At 37.5% G+C, this 18,734-nt stretch overlaps 1 protein-coding gene across 3 annotated transcripts in view; it reads left to right on the plus strand.

Annotated features, from left to right (window-relative positions):
* LOC131064192 (exosome complex component RRP41 homolog) overlaps window positions 1-15,062 on the plus strand; it is a 215,563-nt gene extending 200,501 nt beyond the window's left edge. For all 3 annotated transcript variants that reach the window (XM_057998240.2, XM_057998241.2, XM_057998243.2), the window contains one exon: window positions 14,640-15,062. In XM_057998240.2, coding sequence (XP_057854223.1) covers window positions 14,640-14,693 — 54 coding nt within the window. In that variant the 3' untranslated portion in view covers window positions 14,694-15,062. The remainder of the gene's footprint in view (window positions 1-14,639) is intronic.
* Window positions 15,063-18,734: the final 3,672 nt, after the last annotated feature.

Consider the following 18,734-nt stretch of genomic DNA (forward strand, 5'->3'; position numbering starts at 1 on the left):
CAATGTGGTCTCCTCAAAATTGACTTTGCCACCTTTGGAGTGAACGTGATCTTCAAGTATCGCCTTAGACGTGGTTTTAAATGATCTTCAAATTTGTCCTTGACAAATCGCTCAAACAAATCCTCCAAGTCTTTAGCAAATTCGCCTTAATGTATCCTCAAGTTCGCATTTGGTGTGGTCTTCAAATTCGCACCACCCTTGATAACTAAGCGCCACCCTTGGTTTGAATTCGCACCACCTTTGAACACACTTCGCACTATATTCGCCTCTTCTTAATTCGCATGAAGAAAGGTAAAAATGATTATGTGAAAATGAAATTTCTCACCCTTCATATATAGCGCGCTCATCCTTTCACCCCTTAGGCCGACTTGCTTAATAAAACCATTTTTTAAATGATTTGCAATAAAATAACAAGGCCGACTTGCTTAATTGGGCGCTTCAAATCGATTTTTATTAATTAATTAATTAATTATTAATGCCTTGCGTTTTTTAAATGTGAATTTCGATTTTTAAATAAAGGCAAAAAAAATAATTAATAAAAGATAACGCCATATTAAATGCTAAATAAAATGGATATTCAATTTTTAAATTGATTTAGCATTTGAGGAAAATTCGAATTGCTTACTTGGCGCCAAAATTGGAAAAAAGGAAGGGACGTACCTCATCGCTCTGGTCCCTTGGAGAGGGACAGGAGCGATCCATGATTTTGGTCTTGATTTTGCATTTCTTACGTCCAACTCCTTCATCTTCGCGTTGAAAATCGATCATCATGATGAGTCCTTCGAATTTGATCATCTTGCATGCGCACTTAAATGCCTTTTGAGTGTTCATCGCCCTTCTCCCTTGGAGAGGGACAGGAGCGATCTCCTTGTTTCCACGTCCATCATGCATCTTTGCTCCTCGATCTTTCATTGTTAGCGAATAACATCTATGCTCATTCCTTTTGCGCTTATTCCATTTGTCTTCATTATGTGTTTGGACGTATTAAAGGGACCATCGCCCTTGTCCCTTGGAGAGGGACAGGAGCGATCCATGTTTTCTCCTTGACCTTGGCAACTTCCAACTTCGATCCTCGTTGTGATGTCCTTCAAACGATGTCCCTTGCCTTGCTTATCCTCGCCTAGCTTTGATCTTGAAGGAATATGCGTGCTTTTGATAGGATCGCCCTAGTCCTTGTCCAAAGGACAGGAGCGATGTGAGTCTTTAGCATGACTAGCAACGTTTGGACGTTCAAAACTCTTGCATGTTATCTTCAAACGATGCCATGGACCTTGCATAACCTTGTGAATCTTTAACTTAGCACGCACTTGGAACAAAACGAGGAATCCAAAGCAAATCGCCCTGGTCCCTTGGAGAGGGACAGGAGCGATATGGTCCATATGTTCATTTTGGTGATTACTTTACGTTTGAAATCTTCATGCATCACCTTTCTATCTATCCATGGACCCTCCAAGACGTTGCGAACCCTTGATCTTACGTAAATCTTGCATAAAATGGCCAATATATCCAACATCGCCCTGGTCCCTTCCTGAGGGACAGGAGCGATCTAGGTCTTAGAATGCGAATTTTCATCATTGTGACGACCTTTTAATGTTTGTGCTTGCTAAAGACGTCTCGAAGTGTCCCTCGCCACCTTGTCTTGACTTGGATCGACCTTGAACTTGCATAGGAAGTAACATCACCATTGTATCGCCCTGGTCCCTTGGAGAGGGACAGGAGCGATCTTCCTTTTGTAGCCTTTACCTCATTTTGCCAGGTTCCAAGTTTATATTCAACGGACTCATCCTTCTTCACTCCATTCGTCCATGCCTTGACATCATCTGTAACTTTGCAAGAACATCATTTATATCAAAAATCGCTCTGGTCCCTTCCTGAGGGACAGGAGCGAACTAGGCATTTAGCACTGTTATGGACGTCCCAAAAATCTTCAATTTATATTCCACGCATTTATCTCATGTTTTTCCTTGTTTTTGAACGTAAACTTGCCTTGACCTTTGTCTGGATTTTGCATAATGAAGGAAATCGCTCTGGTCCCTGGGAGAGGGACGAGAGCTACAAGGTACCTCGCCCTGGTCCCTTGGAGAGGGACAGGAGCGATTTGGTCAATATAGGTCATTCTCCTTCGTTTTTGCATCTCAAATTATATTCATTTGGCAAAGCATCTTCCTTTGGACGTCCTCAAATTGTTAAGTCATCAAAATCTTGCAAGGACAAGGCGAAATTTGAATTGTAGCTCCGGTCCTTCACTGAGGGACAGGAGCGATTTTCCTCCTGGAGGCATTTCTGTGCTCATGAAAATCTTCAATTTATATTCAATGGAAAGATATCGCCGTTCTCCATCACTTCCAACTTGAAATTTGTCTGGACTCTGCAGGGATGATGAGATATTTGAAAATGAGCTCCCGTCCTTCACTGAGGGACAGGAGCGATTTTGCTCCTACAGGCCAAAATAACATGATTTTTCACATTTTAACACTTCACGAGGTGAAAACAAATCAATTCCAATGCCCAGGATCAAAATCAAAAAAAAAGTCAAAATTTGGTCAAAATATTCAATTGGACAAAAATTCACATTTCACTTTCAACACTTAGACAAATTTAGGCTCTGCATCAACATTCCAATTGAAAATTAGACCATTTTGGCGAATTCATTGCATTCAAAATTTGCATCCTCGAAAAGGAAGCTCAAAAGCTCTCAAAAACGACTGGATTTTGGCTTGAAAAGACAAAATTTAAAACCCTAAGGCTTGACCCTAAATCCAGACGACCAACTAACTAACAAAATCCTAAAAACGAAAGCAAAAGCGAGCGAAAGACAAGCAAAAAGAGGGGGTCCCCATTTGCGATGGGGCGATGTGTGAAATGGTCACAACAAGAACTTGGAAATCTTGACAAGAAAAATGAAATGAAGGTTAGGCGTTGATGAATGGTATGCATAGAGATGGAGAAGTCCGATATCTTGATAGGGACAAAGAAACAAGGCGGAGTAGGGAGCAAAGGTATATTGGCATGAGAAACTCTTAAACAATTTGTAGAAATTTTAATATAAAACCTCCACACTAGAATAGTTTTTGGTATTTTTGAAACTTCCGATACATGATAGGCACACAATGGACGAAGAGGGAGAACACTTATGCAACTTAACCAAGGGAGACCCATTGTTAGGAATCATCTTAGATTTGTTATAAGTGAAGGGTCAAGACACATAAAAGTGATGGAACTCAATTAAGATTTGACACTACAAGATTGAGTCCCAACAATTACATTATAGACATAATCAATAAATGGATATGTACAAACTATATTTCAACATTATTATATGTCTAATACTCGGTATCCTCCCTTACCACCTAATGACTAAATCTTGGATAACCTTGATTTTGTCCTAAAAGGTAATGAAAAGAATAACACGGAGAGGTTTAGTCATTGGAAACTAGACTACTCTAGAGATGTGTGGTAGCAAAGATAAATATCAACAATTTCCACCAATTTCCAAATGTAGTGATAATGAACCTCAATGTGCTTGTTATAGACATGGTAATTTGGGTTCTACACTAACTTCAATACTATTGTACCCATATGAAATTTCTAAATTTAGAAAGCTTATCAATTGGAATTCCTCAATTATCTATGCTTGATATGTTTCAAAATCCTATCTTATATGCATTTTCTCATTGGTTTTTTTGCTAATCTTGTAGGATCATAAATTCAAGCACTTGGAGAAATCAATGCGTCATTGCAAAAAGGAGTGAAAGATGCAACAAGATGGGTCAAGTAGAGAAAGGTGCTCGAACAAAGTGAAAGGATGTCTGTGGAGAGTTTTAGGGATGTTGTTGAAGACAATATATAGGCTTGTAAAGAGGTTTACAATTGCACCTTAACAAAGGAGTGAAAGATTCTCAAATTTTCCTATAACATATTAGCACAAGCTAAAATGCTTACATGTGCCAGTACAAAGGGTTAGTGTGATATTCAATGAGTAATGGTGTGTGGCTGGCAATTGGCATGCACCCATACTCAATATATCTCCCAAAATGTGAAATAGAATTTGACTTAAGAGGATGTATCAATGTGAGGTGCAAGGAGGAATGGAAAACACTTACACAATGAAGGATATGTGCTAAACCAAAGGATAATGCAAAGGAAGTGTAAAGGTGCATGGAAGGGTTTGGAAGCTCGCCATTCAAGGAAAGAAAAATTAGAAGTTGTGATTGCAAATGTATTGGTGCATGCTTGGCTAGTGGCATGTGCCTTAGCAAAGAGTGGAAAATTTAGATAATGGCAAGTAATATATTGACCCGTGCCTATCAAGTGGGACACACCAATACAAAGGTGCAAAATTTTTATTATTAGTCTATAGACCATTGGTGTATGCCAAAGGCTGTCAATATGCTAATACAAAGGCATTCGCTTCTACAATAAAACAAAGAAATTTTTGGGAAGGTGTGTAAAGGAGAGTCAACATATTAGGTTGAGAACTTGAACTCAACGTATAGGTGTGTGCCAAGGATTAGGCATGTGCCTTTGTGATGTCCCCATCCCTTTTCACATTGTGCCAACCAAGTTTTTCAATTTTGTGAAGTCTCTAGGAGAGACAAAATTACAAATATGTATTGAAAGATCATTATAGGAAGTAGGAAAAAATAATTATGGAAGTCAACAAATAAAGAGGAATAATAGTACTGACAAAGGCAACGATGTTACGAAAGGAGGAATGATGGTTTACAAGGAACAACTAAAAGAATAAGAAACAATGAGTAATGAATGACATATCCTATGAGCCTGAATTATGATAGACAATATAACAATCAATATATTGAGGTGAGAGACAGCAGCGATTCGAAAGACCAAAGTATATATAATGAAAATGATATTAAGCGAACAACATCAATATATGATTAAGGAAGTATTTATCTGCAGATCTCAAAGTCGTAAATCTGTCGTCATCGACATCTTCAGCACCAACAATGATTATATTTGGTATAATAAGAGAGCGATATAATCAAACAAACTATTCCTTGTTCCATGGGCATCATGGAGTATTAATACAGGCGGCATAAATAATTTTTGTTTTGTCTAATTTCAGATTAAGGAGTATTGTAGTGCACAGCCAATTGTGGTCCTTGAGGAGGCCGATCCTTGTCAAAGGAATATCGACACTTGAAGAAAGTGTTATAAATTAAACATCGATATCAAAATACAAAGGCGTGCCACTATCCATGTTTACGATCATTGTGACCAGAAGTCGCCATTCGGTGAATATAAAATAATGGAATGGATGCCTTAATAGAGGATTGTGATAAGAATGGCATCAACTTACTACCTCTTAGCTTGAGCAATTGATTAATAAGGAACGATCAAAGAAAATTATACTAATCACTAAGATTGCGATTTATGAAATAACAAATAATCTTTAGTGTACAATCGATTAGTTTAATGAAGGGATGTATTTTCCTTATGAAGCGACACAAGACGGAAGGGACATGTCTCTTAGTATTAGCCTACCCTATCAATTTGCAAGCTATAAGAAGACTATCGATCTCTCTCAATGGAACACCATTGATTGTGTTTATATCTTATTTCTTATTCCAGTTTGGAAGAGCTCGAAGTGAGGAAGGCCAAAGGCCCATAATCAGGTGCATATACCAGTCAGATTTATATCCGAGGCAACCCCATCGTCATTACAAGTATTCGTTGCCAAGATCAGAAACAACATATCATATAATTTTTGCAAGTGATTATATCCATATCAGAAACAACAATTATATTGCTTTAAGCGATATTACTTGTTATATATTTGCATGTATTAAGAGTCATATTAGAGAACACAAAATACATATTGCTTTAGGCAATATCACATCTCATTGCATATTCATATTGCCATACTTGACATATTAGAGATCCTAAGAGATCATTGCACTTAATGCAAATCAAATCAATTCACTTTCAGCATATATATTATTGTATATATCACAAATAGTAGGTGATATTGTTCTTATTCTTCATTACATATTTCAATTGCAAAAAATAGATAGTGTAAGTGTGAGGAATTGATGTAATTGTCCCGATATTCCAAGATATCCTAAAAGGGGACATTACAGCCTCAAAGAAGAATATCATTTTTCTTGCCACCAAGGGAAGTTTCGCTAACAAGTGTTGAAGGAATCAAACACACTTTCACAAAGGAGTCAAATCTTGAAAAAATTGCCTAGTGTATTGGTGCACACCAATTGTTTAGTTTGTGTTAATACAAATAGAATCTTGTTCAAAACGTTGAACATATTTTATATTGCATTGACATGCACTAAGAGACTAGCATGTGCCAATACAAAAATCCCTGTGTTCAATAAAAATTTCCCTTAAATGTATAGGTGCATACTTGGACAATGGTGCATGCCAATAAGTGGTTGATTCTTGAAAATTTCAAATCTAGTGTATAGACACTCACTTAGACAATGGCACCCACCAATACAAAGGAGGAATTTTGTTGTCATTTTGCCTAGTGTTTAGGCATGTGTCTAAGCTTTGCATTGGAAATTTTGATGTCATTTCCTTGGTGTTTAGGCGTTCACTAATACATAGCAATTTCTTTTGTTAGCTTATATTTAGGCATGCCTAGTAGAAGAATGACATGGCCATACAAAGGAGGGATGAATGAGTAGATTTTCGAGGTTTTTTAGAGAGTTAACTATCATCAAAGGAGAAGTTGCATATTCGTCAAAGTCATCTAGATGTGCTTGAGGAAAATTTTATTTTATCCCACCCCAACAATACTTTTAGATATTATTATTTTCAAAGGGGAGCGTATTTAAGGATTTTCTATTTCTAGCCAGCACTATATGTAACCCATCCGTTTTTAGCAGTCTCTATTTTTAGTGTAAGGAACCTATGCTACTCTTAGGGTTTGCTCTTATAGCTCAAATCAATGATTTTTAGATCATCTACCTCTTCATGCTAGAGATTAGAGATTTTAAGAGAATTATAATATTTAAATTGTCAATTGAACTAACAATTGCGTGATTGTAATTTTAGAATTAGTGGATGAGATGATTTTTAATAAAGCTTGTATGCCATGCAAGTAGTTGTAGTTAGAGCAGAAATGTATTTGGTTTAATTTATTAATTTTCAATGCAGTTGTTTGTAAATAGTATAAATAAGTGTCTTTTTGTAGTTGGAGTGGGAATTAATTAATGGTAATTCTCATGTTTATATATTGTTGGAAGTATTATTCATCAAGTATCCAATGTTATTGTGATTTACTCAATGACATTTGTTATGCTTATCTTGTTTATGAATATTTATTGAGATGTTTCGTTATGTGTGCCAAAGGTTAATTTGCTTCAATGAATTCGCAAGCTTTGTATTGCAAGTGAACTTGAAGATATAGCTTGTGGCTTTGTACCAAGTCCTACAATTAATTAAACCATAGTATTTGTGTTTGTGTTGATCCATCCAATTTGTGTGTATTTGCCCTACTTAGTCTTTGTTTTTAATTGAATGGTGTCAATGTTTAGTTGTAGAATTTGCTTTTAGTTAAAAAAACATTAAATCCTATGCCTAGGTTTGACTGAGCATTTTACCTTTCACCCTAGGCAAAACCAAAAAGATATGCATTTATATTTTATTCAACATAAATGTGAACCACGCGAAGAATCATTGTAAAACTAAATTTCATAAATTGCAAGAATGTATTGTTTGGTTTTAGGTTAGTTTTACTTTATAGGGAGCTTCCTTTCTAATTCAAAGAGCAATTTTATCATATATATGTTTCATTTTGTGTCACACTGAAAGGTGCAAATTAAAATTTGAACAAATAATCCCTAATTCTCGCAAAAAAGTGGAGATGGTTTAGAAGTTGCAGATCACTCAAACTTGTTGTGACCGTATTGCTTTGCATTGAACAATGATGGCTGCTTTAACTTTCCTTTAGTGGGGAAGATTAAGCTATAGTGTGATGAATCTTACTCTACCATGAAATAATTCATTAGCTGAAGGAGAAAATATAGCTAGTAGTTTTGGTTGGGAAGCTCAATTGTGTTGTGGATCTATGGTCATAGTGTTTAGATAATTGAGGATCATCCCCTTGTGAATATGGTTTGTCTCATTTAAGAGAGCAGATCTGAAATTTTAAGTTAGATTTCTATGGTTGGGGGTTTAGAGGAGACCATAGGAAAGGGATTTCTGTTGGTGTTGGGCTCTTACAGATTGCTTTGTAAGGCTTGTTGATTTATAGCTAGGTCGGATCCCTTGCATGGGCTGACTTAGTTCACTTAATTGCTAAGTGGCCTTTAGCCTTAGCAATTCGGCTTTATATTTATCTGGCCCTATTTGGGCGTACAACTTATGTCTCATGTAAGTGTTATGGGGCATGACCTATTTAATATATAAATTGTAAATGCAATTTGGCGCCAAGGCCAACCTAGGTGGCAAAGGAGTTTGAGGCATATAAATAAGAAGTGACTTGAAGTCACAAATAGAACCTACACATCAATCAATATATCTCTCTGCTACATGATCAACGAATATCTCCTTGAAGTGGCGAACTTGTCTACATGATCAGCAAATGTCTTCTTGAGGTAGGCGAGCCTGTCTACAAGTGAAGCGAATGAATTTTGGGTGAGCGAATTCGCCTTGGGTTTTAGCTGAAGCGAATTACACTTCTTTCTTGAGGCAAATTACACCTTATGCTTGCCGAATCTGCTGTCACCTACCAGCGAACTTCACTCAGGGTCTGCACATAATATTCTGAAGGATTCGGTCATATTCAGATCTGATCAGGACATCAGATAAGTGTGCTTATTTGATATTCGGATTTGTGCCCTAGCTGAGCTATAAGTTGTAACCATCTGAGATATTGTAGCTGGGTTTTTCACCTCCAAGAGGGAGGTTTTCCTAGGGTATAAGCATGTTATGTTTGTGCTTTATTTTTAGTTTGGTTTTCTGTTCTATACTGGTAGTTTGATTGCTAAAAACTAACATGGTATCAGAGCCAAGTTCGTACTAACTGTGATCAGATTATCGGGAAGTCTTCATCCTCAGTCTATCATTCCATTCTTCAGTCAGCATGGCATCATACATTAGAGCTGAAGATAGATTGGATGGTGCATCCAATTTCACTGCATGGAAATTCAGAATCATGATGGCATTGAATGATCTCTCTGAGTTCATCAGCAAAGAGTCTTCCAAGCCCTCAGCTAAAGACAGCAAAAGAAATGTTCAGCACCTTGGAGAAGATGTATGAGATCAACAACACCAGTCGCATCCTATCGTTGAAGCAACAACTTCACCACATCAAGATGGCAAAAGAAGAATGTGTAGCTGCATACTTCAAGAGGATTTCTGATATAAAGGATCAACTCTCTTCTGTTGGGAAAGTTGTTGAAGATAGCGACCTATCCATGATGTCTCTCAATGGTCTTCCATCATCTTGGGAAGCATTCATTCAAGGAATCAACGCAAGGATTGAACTTCCATAGTTTGATTGTTTGAGGACAAATTGTTTACAAGAAGAGTCACGGCTAATTGCAAGAGGACTTGGGCATGATCATTATGATGTGGAAAATCAAGTTCTTGCTTCGCATATAGAGAAAGATAAAGGAAGAAAGTGGGATAGAGACATAGGTTCTGATTCTGCTCCTAAAGCAAAAAGGAAGGAGGACTTATCTCACATCCAGTGCTTTAATTGTAATAAGTTTGGTCATTTTGCTCGGGATTGCAAAATCGGGACTTCTCTTGCTTCCTCTACAGAAGTTGTCATAGGAACTCCTCAGAAGGAACAAAAGTCAAATGAAGACTTCCTTTTCTAATAAGAGGAAGCAAATGTCAGAAGGAGCTTCAAAGGAAGCTCATCAGCTTCAGAGGGAGCTTGTTGTATTTAGCTTCAGAGGGAGCTTGTTTGTTGTTTCAGCTTTAGAGGAAGCCATATCCTTGGTTAAGGCAATCTTTTGGGAGAAGATTGAGGTGAAAGCCCTCGATTAAGGCAATCTTCTGGGAGAAGGTTGAGGTGAAAGCCCTCAGTTAAGGCAATCTTTCGAGAGAAGGTTGAGGTGAAAGCCCTCAGTCAAGGCAATCTTCCGGGAGAATATTGAGGTGAAACTCCTCAGTTAAGGCAATCTTCCGGGAGAAGGTTGAGGTGAAAGCCCTCGTTCCACCCTCTGCAAGTAGGCATGGTGGTGTTGTATTCTTCTATGGGAGAAGTCTGAGGTTAGAGCCCTTTCCACCCTCTGCGAGTAGGTATGGTGGGTATCATGGATGAAATTCCATGATGAGTTTGTTCACCCTCTGGGAGTAGGTACGGTGAATGTATCATGTGTTTCATCCATGGGAGTAGCCATGGTGGTAGTCACTATGTGACCTGGTCACGTCACTCAAAAGGTGTCCTCCCTAGATAAGAGGGAGTGTTGATTTATAGCTAGGTCGGATCCCTTTGCTTGGGCCGACCTAGTTCACTTAATAGCTGAGTGGCCTTTGGCCTTAGCAATTCGGCTTTATATTTATCTTGCCCTATTTGGGCATACAACTTATGTGTCATGTAAGTGTTATGGGGCATGGCCTATTTAATATATAAATTGTAAATGCAATTTGGCGCCAAGGCTGACCTAGGTGGCAAAGGAGTTTGAGGCATATAAATAAGAAGTGACTTGAAGTCACAAATAGAACCTACACATCAATCAATATATCTCTCCGCTACATGATCAACGAATATCTCCTTGAAGTGGCGAACTTGTCTACATAATCAGCAAATGTCTTCTTGAGGTAGGCAAGCCTATCTACAAGTGAAGCGAATGAATTCTGGGTGAGTGAATTCCCCTTGGGTTTTAGCTGAAGCGAATTACACTTCTTTCTTGAGGCAAATTACACCTTATGCTTGCCGAATCTGCTGTCACCTACCATCGAACTTCACTCAGGGTCTGCACATAATATTCTGAAGGATTCGGTCATATTCAGATCTGATCAGGACATCAGATAAGTGTGCTTATTTGATATTCAGATTTGTGCCCTAGCTGGGCTAAGTTGTAACCAATTTTCTACCCTTGTTAATATTAAGATCTGAGATATTGTAGCTGGGTTTTTCACCTCCAAGAGGGACGTTTTCCCAGGGTATAAGCGTGTTATGTGTGTGCTTTATTTTTAGTTTGGTTTTCTGTTCTATACTGCTAATCTGATTGCTAAAAACTAACAGGCCATGTTATTAATATCAGGATGGTAGAAGGTTTTTGGTGGAAGGCAGGAGCATCAAAGCTTAGTGGCTAGCCAAAGCAATAAGAGAAGAATGTTAGATTCAAAATTGTTTCAATGATCATATGATCTCTTGTGCTGCATATTCAAAGATTACATTTTAAGGAATTGTTACACATGATGAAAGAAATGACTTCATTGAAGAGGCTTATTAGGGTGAACCTACTATCCGTGTAAGTTAGTAGGCAACAACAAGAACGATCCTACTGTGCAGATTAGAGTGGCTTACTTTGTTTATAGATAGTCAAGATATGCATGGCATATGTGTCAGAGCATGAACACACAGGAAAGTAAATAATTTACATGTGATTGATTGATGGAATGGGGCAAAACTAAAGTATTTCCAGATATATTAGTAAAAGGATGGCAAACCTTATAAATGAATATTTACGGAATTTAAATTTCCTCTTGGTTTAAAAAGTGATAAGAGAACACACTTATTGAAAATCAAGGATTGAGCATATCTTATCAACCCACTTCATAATATCCAAGGGCCATGAGGCAGGCGGAAGCCCCCAATAAAATGTTATTATTAATAAACAAGAATTAGGCCAAAAAATTCCCTGCACTACGGACATGTTGCACAACTTGAAAAGCTGCTAGGAATTTGTAGTATTGGAACTGTTTTTAATTAGTCAAGGAGTTGCAGATGATCAGGGGATACAAGAAGATTGGAAAAAATGAATAAATATGGAATCAAGAATGTTGCATTAAAATATATTGGAAAAATGGACAAAATGTGAAATTTTAAGATAATTTGAAAAGAACCATATAGAATCCACCATATCCTAGAAAGTGAAAATTCAATTATTCAATCCTGATGGAATACTTTGCAATGATCTAATCCATGCATCAAATATAAGAAAATACCATCCTAGAAGTGAAATTGATAAAATGTAATTCAAACAAAGCAAAAAAAAATGTGGAGCAGATCCACTGATTGGCAAAACATGGTGATCTTTCTTTGGCCAGCAAACACAAAAATCTTGGCATTTGGAAAACACAATTTTCTTTTGGTTCATAACAAGAGTTTTTGTTTTCTGACTAGCGATGACAAATTGTCAACAAGTCCATTGATGGATTCACAGTATTCATCCCTCACATAATACATGCCTTTTGCCAATAGGTGAACATTTGTCAAAGTTTTGAAAAGCTGCTAAGAATACCATACTTTCATGCAGATTGACAAACATCAAACATAGAGATAGGATAAGAACTTGTGTATCCTTTTGCGAACTGGTGAACACATGGCATAGTAAATCTAATGTCAGTGGACCCTCAATACATTATGGGCAACATGACAATTTATTCTGCCAACTCGTGTACACAAGCACTCACCCACCACAAATAATCACATCACAACAATATTAATAGGACTTTGGAGAGAAATAATGAACAAAAACAAGACATAACACTTAGCTAAAATATTGTTTGCGTTACAAAACAGATACAAGCAAAAGTGTTTAAGTGTTTAGATATGCTACCAATGGTAAGGAAAATGTCTAGGGTCATTGCAGCTAGAATGATGGAAGAATGCCAGCTGATAAAGTGGATGTGGCAGGACTGTTATTAGATCTGAGAGTGGTAGGAAGCAAATCTACCAACTGTAGAAGATTCGAAGACTGGCCAGCAAATATATTACACAAGCTCTGAATTATGGCCATTGTTGAAATTGTAAAAAAATACATCAAAAACAGCAGTGCCATTAGAAAGTAGCCAAGACTTACTGGTAGTATATTTGATCCAAAGGACGTTGAGCTGCCATGTAATGACACAAGGGTATCTTTTGTTTTCTTTTAGTGAAAATGGACAGAACAGCCATGAACTGTAATCAAATCTATGATGAAACTAAGGACATGGGAAAGGCCATTAAATTCTCTAGATTTATTTGTGACGATGATGAAATAATTCATGTTACTCCAATTTTTCTGCACATATGGGATTTAGAGATCTCTATTAGTGTTTTCTTTTGTATGGATGCTAGGAGGAGAGTAATTGATTATTACTGGCCTTAATTTCTGTCCATGGAGAGCTTGGCTGCCCTGAACAATGTAGAGTGAAGAAATCTTGCTATTCCACTGCAGCCCTTTGTGCTGCTTCACTGTATTTTGAAGCTCACTTGGGGAAACAGACAACAAACCATCTGAGACCATGTGCAGACACTGAAAGATAAAATGAAATATCCACATCTCAGTCAGATTGTTTGACAGGAGGGGAAATGGCAATGTTCCATAGCATTGTGTCGCTGGGTGTCCAGGTGACATCCTGGACATCACAAAGACTTTGGGACTTGGAGGGGTTATCCCCTTTTTCTCAGGAGTGGGCAGCCTGCTCCATTTGGTGCTTAAAAATAAAAGGTAGTTTTTTTGTTAAAAGGGTTGTAGGAACCCCTAAACTTCTAAAATAGTTGCCCCCCTGCTGTCCCTAAAATTCGATTTTTTTTGTGGTTCCTGAAACTGTGCCCCCACATCCTCCATTTGGGAAACTTGGAGAAAGTAGCAGAACATAGAGGATGGCTGTGTAATATGCTTTGCGAATTGAGCGTGCAGTTTGTTTTGCATTTAAGCAAATGGTCATCCATTTCACAGAAAAAGAAGTTTGAAATTACACCCCACCCAAATCCTTTGTCGGCACTGGTATGTCAGTAGGAAATGACCTTAGCAGGTAAAATAGGTATAGCAAATTACAATAGTTTCTAGCTCAATCAGAGTTTTTTGTGTCTGGTAATGTTTATTTTAATTAAAAACTTAATTTTTTGTGGGGTTTTTAGACGCATGCTTTATTGAATACATGGTTGAAAATTCCAGAAAATCAAATACTTAAAATAATGTTGCACAGCAGGAACTTCAATTGCATATAAATTTATTGATATATTATGAAGCCATCACCAATGGGCTTGGCCTTGTCTGCCTTTGGTAGGATGTCGGAATTGCATAACTATGTGCTAGCATTTTTTATTTCACTTTTGTGTCAGCCCAAATAAAATAGAAATCTAAGAATATCTGTTACCATCACTTTACAATGACGTTATTAGTTAGGACACTACTCTTTCTCCACTTTTTGACTGCTCTGAACAATGGCCCTCAAATAGAGGTAAACATCAATTTTGATCCTCAATTTGAAAGAATTTTGGGCAGATTATTGACAACCCCTATCAAATATGGCTTCGCTGAATGCTAATTTTGCAGAAGCATTAGCCACCAATTCGTCATGTGAGCCTTGTACACGTAGTTAGAAGCATAAAGGGACTACATAGATGAGCTGTATTGGGAGGGTTATATAAGTTGATCTGTATGTGAAGGTTGTTTTAGAGTTCCGTCAATTATAGGGTGAAATTGGATGGATATCTTCATTTAATTCATTAGATGGTGTATATTAAAATATATTTATTTGTTCTGCAGGTACTGCTGGAGAATACAAAACAGCTAGAATATCAAAAAGTACTCAGGACATAAACATATATTTTTGATAAAATTCCATTAGATTTTTGTGTGTCTAAGTATTGCTGATATGTAAGCGTAGGGCTTATGCATTTGACCATGAGAAATAGGTGCTGTTCTCCTTGTAGTAGAATATACCATCACTTTTTTGAGGCTCCTGTAAATTTCTAGTCAACTTGCTTTGACAATCAGCATGTAATCGTCTTTATGGCTTGCAAAAACTTTCAAAGGCTGCTTGTCTTGAAGTTTGGTAAAGAACTTCAGAAAAAGTGATATATGCTGCTGGATGAGAGAAATGAAATATACGAAGTGATGTATGTTGGTGATGAGGAAAATTAAACATATGTATCTTTTTATTTTTCAGTAAATTTGGAGCTTAGTCCATGTAAAGAACGCCACTGGCTATACTGCTGATGATGGTGTAGTTTTGTTTTTGGTTTTTGAAGTTTTATAATTTTTGTTGTGTTTTGCAAGGGTTTGAAATTCAAAAAACAATGCATATGAACTATAAAAATTAACTCACAATGCTGGAAATTCAAAGATTACTATGAGTAATGACAGCTGCAACTATATTTATTAACTTTTTATTGAAATTTGAAACCCTTACACAACATGCATACCCGGATGAGGAGGGTATCAACTGCTGATTTCAATTTTCTGCGAAAAAGCAATCCCACAGCTCGGATTCCCTTACAATGGAATGGCTGGCACTCTGCTCTTGGTGGCTAAGTCCTTTACACTGCTGGCCGCTGTCTTCTTTGATTTTCCCACAATTTTTAGAAGCTTCCTCAGTGAAAATCGTCCCCTAATGCAAATCGCCCTTTGCTGCAGCTATGAGGATTGAAAAAGCAAATCGGACAATCCAGGAATGAAGACAAAATCCTCCTCAATCACAGCATTCAAACCCTCTTTAATTCTGATTCCAAAAAGATTAAAGGAACTTTGCGAATATGTCTCCAATCTGCTCACTAATGAATTCTGGATGAAGCCAACCCTGCAAGCTATCCTCAACTGGTATTTCACAACCTCAGGCAGCTCTGACAATGAAGAATGAATGTCCTCCAATGTCCAAGTCTCTGAAAATCTGCAAGAAACCCTTGTTTCTCCACAAACTCCAAAGCTCACGACAATCGAGAGAAATAATAATCAACATCATAATGAATCGAACTTCTTAATGCAAAGGTATATATTTCCCAAGAATGCTTGAATTTCTCCAATAAAGCATTTTATTTCATTTAAATGAAATAATATTTCATTATCTCCAACACTTTAATAAATACTTTGGTTTAGGCTTCCTTGAATTAATTAAATAATTTGTTCCCTTCCAATGATGATTTGACCCTCAACTTAAATGAAATTATAACTTTATTATAAGCCATTTAATGATTTAATATTAATTTGGCCATTGAAATCTTCATAACTTCCAAAAGACTCAACATTTTGATTTGTCATCTGAAACGGAAGTTCATCCTGCTTTTCCCTATGTGACCAAATGTACTTTCTAATAATAGAAGGGTCCCCTCTCTATGAGCTTCTAGTTTACTATAAATAGTAAGTATGGAAAATGTATAGCAAAGGAATTCCAAATGATGCTAAATGAAGGCCAAACCGAAGCATACTGAACACTGGAGATGATACAAACCTCAGGAGACCTTCTCACCATCCTCATTGGCCTGCGAGGGTCAAAAATGATAGGCTAATCATCCAAAAATCCATGTCTGCTAAAAAGGAGACATTATAGTCCGCCCCTCCTAAAATTGCTTGTCTCGAAGCAATCTCAACTGCAAATAAACTCCTCCACCAGGATCCCAAGTGAAGACCTGTGCAATGCCCTTGTTGTCACCCAACACCTCCTGTAACACTGGCACATCAAGCTGAACTTGCTGAATCAACTCATCCTCGCCATCAGGTGTCACTGGAGTAAGAGTCTCAAGTGGAAGCAACTCAAAACACTGATCTTGTTTACTTCCAAACTTGACACAAAATATGCTGTCATACAAACTGTCCATCACATGTGCCACTGAACTGTGCATCAATAATAAGTCATGTACATGAGGATCAAATGTGAAACTGTATGCACTCCTTACCACGTACACTACTGAAAACTCTTCCACGAGTCCTATCTGAAATCTTGATTCAATACTAATATTCCAAACACTACGATCAATGCTCATCTCAGAACTGGGGTCAAAAGAGTGGTCAACATCTAATTCAAAAAGAGGATTATCATAAGACATTGTAGCATCTACCTCAAATAAGGGATTGTTCACAAACTAAACAACACCTTCATGCTGATCCATAACATACCTCTTTGTACCCTCGTCATCTGACTCATCACCAACAAATTCTGCGGTGGATGTAATTATAGGAAAACCTGGTGCAGCATGTGGTTCTTAGCTGCTCTCAACAGATGCACTCATCCCATCTGTATCTACATCACTACCTCATGATAAGCAACATCATGTGTGCTATCATCAGTGCACACATCATTAACAAGTGTTCCGCTGTTATGTACCTCTTGAGATGGCTTGAATAACATGTTAGAGGTTGCTGATCTGCCAATATCAATGCTCACGTCCCCTATCCATATAGATGTGTGCGCATTGGTCAAACAATCCTCGGAACCATCACCATTAGACAAATTTTTTGATTTGTTTTCCATGGTCTGATTTGAAAAATCAGACTTGTTATGGCATGACTCCTCCAAACACAATGCATCAATAGTACCCGAATCCTGAGTATCTTCACTTGACAACTCTATAGAACCATCGATCTCATGTGTAGTAATTGATGACTCATGTTGATGCAAAGGAACCTTACTGCTGTCATGAATATCCAAACTGCTGTCATACCTTTGTGTCATGTTTTCAGCATCTCTAAGTGACCAACCCATGTCTGCATTCTCTCCCTCTTTGTGATCAACCTGAAGGCTCAAGGGTGCAATATGTGATTCCTTTTGATTTAAACTTCCTACATGTTGGAAGTGAGCTTGTAAACATAGTCTCATCTTCTATAGGACTCCCACATGATGATGGATTTTCTCTTTTCCCATGATCACTCGTAGGCTGAGAATCATTTTGAAGCATTTCCTTTTTCTTTTTTTGACTTCCCAAACATTCTTAGAAATCACCGTTTTGTTTCAGGATCACTCAATAAATCATACAAGTTCTGCATCAAATCAATAGTGGATATGTCGAAGGCCATCTTTCCCTCTGTTCTGAATATAAGAGACTTCCCCAACAGGATGGCAGGAAACCGCTCTGATACCACTGTAAAGAACCCCACTAGCTCTACTGCTAATGATGGTGTAGTTTTGTTTTTGGTTTTTGAAGTTTTATAATTTTTGTTGTGTTTTGCAAGGGTTTGATATTCAAAAAGCAATGCATATGAACTATAAAAATTAACTCACAGTGCTGGAAATTCAAAGATTACTATGAGTAATGACAGTTGCAACTATATTTATAACTTTTTATTGAAATTTGAAACCCTTACACAACATGCATACCCGGATGAAGAGGGTATCAACTGCTGATTTCAATTTTCTGCGAAAAAGCAATCCCACGTAGCTCGGATTCCCTTACAATGGAATGGCTGGCACTCTGCTCTTGGTGGCTAAGTCCTTTACACTACTAGCTGCTGTCTTTTTTTATTTTCCCACAATTTTTAGAAGCTTCCTCAGTGAAAATAATCCCTTAATACAAATCGCCCTTTGCTGCAGCTATGGGGATTGAAAAAGCAAATCATACAATCCAGGAATGAAGACAAAATCCTCCTCAATCACAACATTCGAACCCTCTATAATTCTGATTCCAAAAAGATTAAAGAAACTCTGCGAATATGTCTCCAATCTGCTCACTGATGAATTCTGGATGAAGCCAACCCTGCAAGCTATCCTCAGCTGGTATTTCACAACCTCGGGTAGCTCTGACAATGAAGAATGAACGTCCTCCAATGTCCAAATCTCTGAAAATCTGCAGGAAACCCTTGTTTCTCCACAAACTCTAAAGCGTGAACTTCTTAATGCAAAGGTATTTATTTCCCAACAAAGTTCAAATT

Source organism: Cryptomeria japonica, chromosome 6 (genome assembly GCF_030272615.1).
Source record: "Cryptomeria japonica chromosome 6, Sugi_1.0, whole genome shotgun sequence".
Lineage (NCBI taxonomy): Eukaryota > Viridiplantae > Streptophyta > Pinopsida > Cupressales > Cupressaceae > Cryptomeria > Cryptomeria japonica.